Source organism: Sphaeroforma arctica (assembly GCF_001186125.1).
Source record: "Sphaeroforma arctica JP610 unplaced genomic scaffold supercont1.58, whole genome shotgun sequence".
NCBI classification, from domain to species: domain Eukaryota; class Ichthyosporea; order Ichthyophonida; genus Sphaeroforma; species Sphaeroforma arctica.
This window is the reverse complement of record NW_014040500.1, coordinates 6,867-16,802: the sequence shown is the minus strand read 5'-3', so window position 1 is coordinate 16,802 and position 9,936 is coordinate 6,867. Positions and strand designations below refer to the sequence as shown.

Here is a 9,936-nt window from a genome sequence, read left to right as displayed (position 1 = left end):
CCTGTGTGTGTGTAACACGTGGTACACTTGTCAAGACTTGCAATGTTTCCGTTAAGCTGTTGTTTCTCATTACATCATAAGTATACGAATATGCGGGGGCGATTCACTCGTCGATCGGATCACATGGGACACTCTAGGGGTCTTGTTCGTTTCTGGCCTCGTTTATTATATACACAGACATCATCGATGGCTTTCCATAAGTTCTGAATTATCTTGGTACATAGGTACTACTGCCAGCGGAATCACCTTCAAGCGCACCCCTGACGCATCGTTTGATGTGGTGAAAGGCTTCGACTACGAACCCAAGTACGTCGACATAGATGGCTTGCGTATGGCCTACTATGACGAGGGCAAGGGCGAGTCGGGACATACCGTTCTCCTCATGCACGGTGAACCTACCTGGAGGTGTGTGTCGAGCGACTTTGTACTTTCAATATTGGACTGAATATAAAATGGTTCTAGCAATTGATATTCGATAATCGACGTGCTTGTGCATGGTGTAGCGTATATAACTAGTTATATGTAAGGTACAAGAGTAATTGATTATACATACGGATGTGTTGCGCAACTGTTCCATGTCCCTCAAAGGCCGACGAATGTTTTATCATTATGTGAGGCATTGTGTATCTGAGATGTTACCAAATGGACATACGCAACTCACCACAAGCAAAACTGTTCGTCGATGATACGATACTTCGTTGCATGAGCACTCAAAAAAAAAATTTACATCCTCCTTTTGCCCTTTTCTATGCAGTTATCTGTACAAAGACATGATCCCTCCTCTTCTAGAGGCAGGACACCGAGTCGTTGCACCTGACTTGATTGGTTTTGGACGTTCGGACAAACCCACAGAGCGCAGCTCCTACACATACGAATTACACGTGAAATGGGTGAAGATGTTCCTAGAGCATATGAAGTTGCTCAACTTGACTGTCTTCTGCCAAGACTGGGGAGGTTTAATTACGCTGAGGATAGCCGGAGATGAGCCTGATCGTTACGAGAGAATCGGTGAGTGTTTTATATTATACATTTGCCTGCAGTAGAACGTGCTCGGTGGCATATATACTCTCAGGCACTTTCTGGTGTGCTAGACGGGCGTATGTTAATTAGGCAATGGGCTTGATATATTCTACTTACCGTGGATCGACGGTATAGGAGTGATAGGCAGTATGGAACATATGTAGGTATACTGGATTATATACTGGATTATACACTATATTATATTCTGGATTATACACTAGATTATTTTCTAGATTATACACTAGGTTATATTCTGGATTATATACTGGATTATACACTATATTATATTCTGGATTATACACTAGATTATTTTCTGGATTATACACTAGGTTATATTCTGGATTATATACTGGATTGACGGATATGGGCAATATGGTGTATGTAATCTATGTCAGTGTATTCAAGATAGGCAGTATGGTATCCATGTTTGCCAAGTGTTCTATCTGTTCAAATTGGACGTATCGGTTTCGATTTGTTATAAACTACAGAGATATCGGTATATATATATATTATATACTATATACTATATACATACTATATATTATATTATATATATATATATATATATATATATATAGTTCATGTATGTACACATGTACACATATATTCATTTCAATCATGTACTGTCTATACCACGCCATGAACAATACATCGACAGTGTTCCTATTGCTTATTCGTCTCCCGCTGCAAATACTGACTCGAGCAGTCAAGCGTCCCAAAACAATTCAGACGTATGCTTCAAATTCCTCAACCATTCTCCTATCGGCCTATCACCAATTACAGTCGTCTCTAACACCGGGCTGCCGGTTGGTACAAGCCCTGGCCCTGCTTTCGAGAAGTGGCAGCAAACCTCACAGACAACCCCGGTTTTGGACTGTGGTAAGCTTGTAGCGTCTACAGCGGTTAACCGCAAGTTGGAGGAAAGCGATGTGGCCGCGTTCAATGCGCCGTTCCCAGATAACGATGAGAGCTATTTGGCGGTACGTGAGTGCGATGTTTGCTAAGCACGTCTGGGTTTGGTTCGGTTTGGTTAGGTTTGGTGTGTGGGAGTCTGCGCATGTAATGTGGGCTGGGATTGGCTACAGTACTCGGCGAGGGATGTTATATTGGTTCAAAAAAAAATATGTGGCCTCTCAGGACAACGCCGGTTGTGCACCAATTGCAATTATCAACATAGATGATAGCTCAGATTCGTTGTTGAACTCAGTAGTATGCCCTGCTAACTGCTTACCGTTTTGTATTCAGGGTGCGAGAATATTCCCTATGCTTGTACCCATTTCGCCCGACCATCCATCGGTGCCCAAGAACATTGCCGCCTGGAAGGGCCTCGCAGCACGCGAGAAACCGTTGCTGTCGCTGTGGTAAGTCCTTCTGCTGTGTGTGGTGTGGCATCGCGTTTGAACTGATGTGGCACCTGGAGTGTGCAAGGCTTTTCAGCTGAGGAGGGTAGCTACGCAGAGATTTGAAACCACGATGCCTAGTAGAAGGAATACGTTAACTCGTGTTAATACTGGGTATACTTGAACAACACACGTTCGTGTTGCGTAAGAGGTTCTATTCACCTTGATCGCCTATGCAATTTAGCAAGAGCGACCTGGCTGGGCAAGAGTGTTTGTTACGTTTGAGCATTATCTACGCCATTGTGTATAAGCTCCGTAGTCGTCGATAATGCCTACCAACACATTTTTATCCAAGGAGAGTATACTATGTGCTTTGACTCTCGCACAATCACCAAACCCTAAACCCTAGTACAACTTGTACCTTGTAAACTATAGGGGAATGGGAGACCCCCTATTAGGCCCCGCCGAACCCGTATTGAGGAGTAAGGTCCCTGGTGCAAAGGATCAACCCCATCAGACCTTCTCTGGCGGCCATTTCATGCAATTCGAGCACGGACCCGAGCTAGCCAAGGCAATCAATGATTGGCTGAAATAGGATGTGTTTCAAGACGAACATCTAAAAAACTATGAAATTAACGTATGTACATAGTCGAGATGTCAACATCTATGGAATAAATATAATGTGAAGCATACGTATGATATACTGAATGCGGATTATCTACATAGTTTATTTGGAATGAAGGTTATCTGCATATCATGCCCTGATTGAAAGTTGTCTACTACCATCCTATGTGAAGGCTATCTATATATCATAACATAGGTAGGACCAATTAACGCATGCTACAGCACAGGCGTATTTGTAGTATTCAACCATGTGCTAGTTGACTATGGACTTAGTTTATATATTACCTAGTTTATATATATATATATATATATATAATATAATATAATATATATATTTAAATATATTGATATATATATAGTATCTATATATGTATATAAATATATATACCACTCTATTGAACCTTGAAGTTTATAGTTCAGTTATATAGGAAGGAAGGATCATATTTGTTGCTTAGTTGCATAAGCAAAACCTTCAGGTTTATTATCTAATTATATAGGAAGTGGGCGTCCATCGTTCCAGGGTATACGCCTAACTCCTCCTCCATTGTAGTACAAAGTCGATCAACGCGTTTGACAACGGCCTCAAGAGCCTCGTCGTCCTGTGAATCGGAATTGTGACATTCTGAGACTTGATCTTTTCAAAAATAAACACGATAAGCTGTTGAATTGGGGAGACTATGCTATAAGCGACATAAACTCTGCGGACATGTTGTAAACTCTGATGGCGAGTTTACCATCGGGACGTAACGTATTCCAGAGTACAGAGCAGGCACATGGCGTGTGAACAACTCCAGTAAGCTCATGGCCTTTAACATTCCGGTATTGGTTTCGTGCTTCCTTATGTGTTTGGGCGAACGGGATGTTACACCCATGTGTTTTCTGTGCGAACTGTTTACAACACCCATACTATACTTATATATATATATATATATCTCGCCAGTTATATCACTTTCAAAGGCTCCGATATACACTGATGCGCGTCTCTATACGACAACGTCGCACTCCTCTCAACAATTCAAATGCCTAGCGACGCCTCACTGTTCTTGCATATGTATTAACATTGCAACTCTCCCGATAATCACATTCGTATACTTGTGCTATATTTGTCTCCAGTAACCTCTTGCCCCGTATCTCCTCAGCCTCCATACGCTTACTACACATGGTGCACCCACTTTGTTGTATCACTCCGCCGACATATATAAATAATCTATGTATGTATATATGTATGTACGTAGGCATGTTATTCCGTTATATTTGTCTCCAGTTATATATTGCCCCGCATCTCCTCAACCTCCAAATGCTTATTACACATGGTGCATCCACCTTGTATCTAACCATGTGTATCACTCCGCCGATACATATATATATATATATGTGTATATATATATATATATATATATGTATGTATGTATGTATGTATGTATATATGTATGTATATATGTATGTATGTATGCATGTTATTCCGTTATATTGATCTCTAGTTACCTATCGCCCCGTATCTCCTTAACCTCCGCAGGCCTACTACACCAGGTACACCCACCTTATATCGATCCATGTGTATCACTCCGCCGACTTCCCGTTGAAGTGTTGTGGCGGTCTTAACTAGTAACTGTACTACTTCTCTGGGCGCCACATTGTGTGGTAGGTAGAATCCCATCTTGATAGAATCGCGTTTGTGTGTTGGCTCGGGTGTAGCGGACGTCTCACCGCTCTTGGCATTCAAGTTCACATCCACACTAAATATACAGTCTGTGTCTTCCCTGGGATATCCGAGATGAAACAGGGAGTGTGTCTGTTGTGAATCGTTACGTTAGTTTCGTGTAGTTGACCATATATATATATATATAGTAGAACTGGCTAGTGTGTGTCTTTGAGGCCGATTGATCTGGTACTTGCGGTGATAGTAGTACCCCAGTTGTTCAAGGTTTCACGTTCGCTGGAGGTGATTAAACTGTGCGCAAAGCCTTTAAGGTCAGGCAGCTGTACGGGTCTCCTTCAACCGGATACTGAAAGTGTAGGAGAAACATACACACACTATGCCCCAATTATTAGGCGTTTTTTTGCGGCACCCTCGGGAGTTATAAATTCCAGAAATTTGGACAAGCAAACGTGGATACCGCACCAGACAAAGGAATACCACATTCTGAGTATACAAACCAAACTATTACATAATATTAGCCCTGATATTCTCTCAACAGACCACCGCAAATGGTTTAATTGACACGCAAATTAAATTGCGTGCATGATGTGACCTAATTCGTGCGATATGCCACATCCCAGGCACACCATCAAGGCTTTATACGATTCTGCTATTTTGTATTATATTTCCAAATTGCTGAAAGCAGCTCCATATATATATATATATATATACAAACGCTGCAAAGGCTTTAGACAGAAAACGCCCATCCGCGTGTACACCACTTGAGAGTGATCAGCTGAATAGACATACCCTCCATCGGCCTCTGTGATCTCGGCAAAGCACAGGAATTGGCCCTGTGCGTATTGCAGATTCATCGCCAGAAGCTTCGCATGCACATCCGCATTCTCGAAGGCGACGCTATTCCCGGCTGGTTCTGTGTGGTGAAGCAACGATGTTGTGAGGATGTGAGGAGAATATATGCGAATCTCGAGCAAACGACGATACATATGCTTAGCAACGGTCGATAATAAGCTCAACGTGCGTGCATAGCAACAGTCGGTGTGAAGCCTGACGTAGTGAGTGATACAGATCAAGGCCCTAGGCAGACCTGTACGGTAGTCCTATGACTGTACTACTGCGATACGTACGAACACACACTGCCGGTAGAGCTATTTGGCACCTGCACAGAGGTAGATATATGAGTGGCTGTGTTGTGTGGAGGTATGTCCGTTCTCGTAGACTCTGGGTTGGATGACGGGAGAGCGATCTACCAGTTGGTTAAAAACCCAGTTATGTAGGTAGCGACTATGTTTATTATTTGTTGTGCATTGCCGATGGACCCATGCGTGTTGGGCAGCACTTTAGAGTGCTGAGGAAAAGCACGTGTCGAAACGCGGGGTATAATTTAGCCTCAAATGTATATTTAATACTCAGAATGCTATATGGTTCAATTTAGTATAGTGCAGTATAATTATCAGTATAAAAATAAGTATATTATATCGTATAATTCAGTATAATTATCAGTATAAAAATAAGTATAATTCAGTATAATACCTTAGCCTTCTAAATTGAACAATAATACTGTATAAATATCAGTACAAAATCCAGTAATATATATAGTATAATTCAGTACAATGTAGTATAATTATCAGTGTAAGACAAGTATAGTATATCGTATAATTCAGTATAATACCATAGCCTTCTAAATTGAAGAACAATATAGTATAAATATCAGTACAAAATCCAGGAATACATATAGTATAATTCAGTACAATGTATTATAATTATCAATATAATACTCTGTATATTATATAGTATAATTCGGTATAATGTAGTATAATTATCAATATAAAACTCATTACATTGTATACCGAGATATTCGCCATCTTCCATTGACCCAGAGCAGTTGTGTGAGGACTATGGACCAAATCAACCTCCATTCCAATACAATACAACAACAGGTATGACATAACAAACAAACAGTATAACCGAACGGCAAACCAGAACACATACAACATGCATGTATACAACCACTACCCACTGAGGGTAAAAGATCTCTCGAGAGTATCACCCACAAGCTCCCGTCGCAGTACTTACTGTGACGTTCACCCGAGAGCCATGATATATACCATCGACTACGCTATGCTTGCAACCCTTTGCGGTGGTACATGCCTGACTGTTACCGCCTTCGCGAGTGGTGTGCGGCCCTGCACCAGCACGGCTGGAGACTCTATATACACATACCATACCTTCACACACATACATATATACATACCATACCTTCACACACATATATATATATACATATAATACTTTCACACACATATATATACACATACCATACCTAACCACACACATATATACACATACCATACCTAAACACACACATATATACACATACCATACCTAAACACACACATATATACACATACCATACCTTCACAGACATATTTATACACATACCATACCCTCACACACATACCATACCTTCCCATACATATATATACACTTATCATACCTTCACACACATATATATATACATACCATACCTTCACACACACATATATATACATATAATACCTTCACCCACATATATATATACATACCATACCTTCACACACTCACATAGACACATACCATACCTTCACACACATATATATACACATAACATACCTTCACACATATATATATACACATAGCATACCTTCCCATGCATATATATACACATACCATACCTTCACACACATATATATACACATACCATACCTTCACACACACATATATACACATACCATACCTTCCCATACTTCTATATACACATACCATACCTTCACACACATATATATATACATACCATACCTTAACACACACATATATACATGTAATACCTTCACCCATATATGTATATACACATACCATACCCTCACACACACATATATACCCATACCATACCTTCCCATTCATATATATACACATACCATACCTTCACACACATATATATACACATACCATACCTTCACACACACATATATATACATACCATATCTTCACACACATATATATACATACCATACCGACCGGGGTGTCGTCTTGGGTAGTATCTGGGTGGTGTAGCCTGATATCTATACACTTGACTGTAGTTCGGATTTCATACGAATGCGCAATACGAACACGTACGCCATATTTGTATACACAAACAAACCCAATAAGTGGGCATGGCACGCATCCGAGACAGTGCAACTCAGACTATCACAACCCCTCAGAGCGTTAGCACACAATCTTGTATCGAACAGTTTACTTACTTAATGTCAAGTATATCTCTTCGCAACTCAGACTATCGCAACCCCTGGAAGCGTTACCATACAATCTTGTACCGAACAGTTTACTTACTTAATGTCAAGTATATCTCTTCGTCCGCTGCTGGCAAGTGCTTGTTCGCAGTCACCGCTGCTGCCGCACCTGCCTTCGGAGTGGTCCTAGATTTAATGCGTTTGGGCTTTAGCTCTGCGAGAGCTGTGGGTGCGTAATTGAACGAATGAGTAGTTTGAATTGCAAATATATATATATATATATATATATATATCATCATTAATTGCATATATCATCAGGGATGTAAGAATTATGGTGGAGTGCAAAGCCTGTCCTCCTACACTGGGAGCCCCCCCCTGGTGGAGTGATCCATCAGGAAGGCTCTTACATCCTTTCGGATCGTGGGCAAATTTATAGAGGAATAAAGATAGATGAAGATAAGGTGGTTAAAATTAGGGGAGTATATTTTTACGAAAAAACGAGCAATCTATAAGAGAGAAAAAAACCAAAAAGGTGGGGATAAATCTAAGTCTCTGAAAAAGCGCTAGGGTGGTAGTCATGGCTACGATCCCCGGGAGGATGTAAGGTCCCCCCCCGGGACCTACGATCCGCCCCCCTCCCCCTTAAGACACTCATAAATGAGATACACACAGTACACTACAGGATAGTCTGTAACAAAACTATTCGAACCTCACATGCTCATGATCTCTGGCCGCAGACACACCTTCTGTGATGACTTGTTGACAGTTTTCTAAACTCTCCTCGTCCATTAGCTCGATCTGATTCTCTGTCTTGGAACCATCGCTTAGCAACCACACACCAAACGTGAGATCGCTATACAAGTCGTACTCACCGTCGTCGTCACTGGACTGATCCCCAGCGTCCCCCATCTACAGGTGATTCAGAATTCAACGTGACAACGAATAGCTCGATGATGAGTGTGCTGATTATTTTATTTATTTTGGGTCGAGAATGGCACACAGGCGCGCGCAATCAGCGGACTACGTACACCTGACATTAATATGAAACACGGTTGTTAGTTGAACCGGTACATTTCATAGCTCAAAATTGGGGTTAAAAAGACGGGACCGTGTTGTACATTTTCAAGCCTGAATCAGATTTACTATTCTGATCTTCTACCCTACAATGTGCTACGCAAAAACGCACACACACACACACACACACATATATATATATATATACATATATTTATATATATATATAATATATAATATATATATATTGATATATATATATATATATAATACATACATATATATATATATATATATATGTCACCGGATATGTAAAACCAGGCACTGACATTTGTATGCTCATATCCACGTCAATATGCACAAGCAATAAACTATAACAAAAGAAATACATCTACTCGCACACAAGAAGTATGCGATAAGAACTCAGTTTGTGGTCCCACAAATCGCCTCACCGAACTATACACTGTCGTACGAGCACAATATTATATTCACCGACACCTTTGTATAGCACTTGCCCATGTCAGTGCACATCACAGTATCCCTGACAACCTGTGCCTCCTAAACCCTGAACCCTAAAAAAAACTCAAGTACCATTTCCAAAGCAGAACAATCCATGCAGGTATTAGACCAACAGGTGCTCATGTATACATACCTGCGCTTCCCATTGCCGCATTAGGTTCTGTGCAAACTCGCTTGTTTCATCCAACACCACGTTCTCTTCTTCTTCTGCATCATCATCTTCATCATCGTTCGCACTCGCATCAACGTCGCCTGTGTTCTCCTTCCTCCTTTTGACAGCCTTTGAGTCCTCATCTCCGGTCCGTGACCTTTTCTTGGTGCTGTTAAAATATGGGGCAGATTCAAAGTGCTCGGTTGATTAATTTTGGTGTGCGTTTATATAATTATAGCAAGCTCCATATTTAGATAACTACGATATATATATATATATATATATACTTATATATATATACATATATATATATAGTTATATATATATAATATAATATAT

The 9,936-nt window shown here is 40.6% G+C and overlaps 2 protein-coding genes across 2 annotated transcripts in view; one reads left to right on the top strand and one right to left on the bottom strand.

Moving 5' to 3' along the window:
* Positions 1-3,075, top strand: part of SARC_01466 (hypothetical protein) — a 3,879-nt gene extending 804 nt beyond the window's left edge. The window contains exons 2-6 of the mRNA XM_014304796.1: positions 225-405; positions 755-1,008; positions 1,804-2,000; positions 2,266-2,381; positions 2,796-3,075. Of these exons, the coding sequence (XP_014160271.1) occupies positions 225-405; positions 755-1,008; positions 1,804-2,000; positions 2,266-2,381; positions 2,796-2,955 (908 nt within the window). The 3' untranslated portion in view covers positions 2,956-3,075. The remainder of the gene's footprint in view (positions 1-224; positions 406-754; positions 1,009-1,803; positions 2,001-2,265; positions 2,382-2,795) is intronic.
* Positions 3,076-3,452: 377 nt separating this feature from the next.
* Positions 3,453-9,936, bottom strand: part of SARC_01465 (hypothetical protein) — a gene marked incomplete at its 5' end in the record, with an annotated part of 6,824 nt that continues 340 nt past the window's right edge. Inside the window, 6 exons of the mRNA XM_014304795.1 lie at positions 3,453-3,583; positions 4,525-4,744; positions 5,434-5,557; positions 8,014-8,136; positions 8,657-8,822; positions 9,580-9,766. Of these exons, the coding sequence (XP_014160270.1) occupies positions 3,470-3,583; positions 4,525-4,744; positions 5,434-5,557; positions 8,014-8,136; positions 8,657-8,822; positions 9,580-9,766 (934 nt within the window). The 3' untranslated portion in view covers positions 3,453-3,469. The remainder of the gene's footprint in view (positions 3,584-4,524; positions 4,745-5,433; positions 5,558-8,013; positions 8,137-8,656; positions 8,823-9,579; positions 9,767-9,936) is intronic.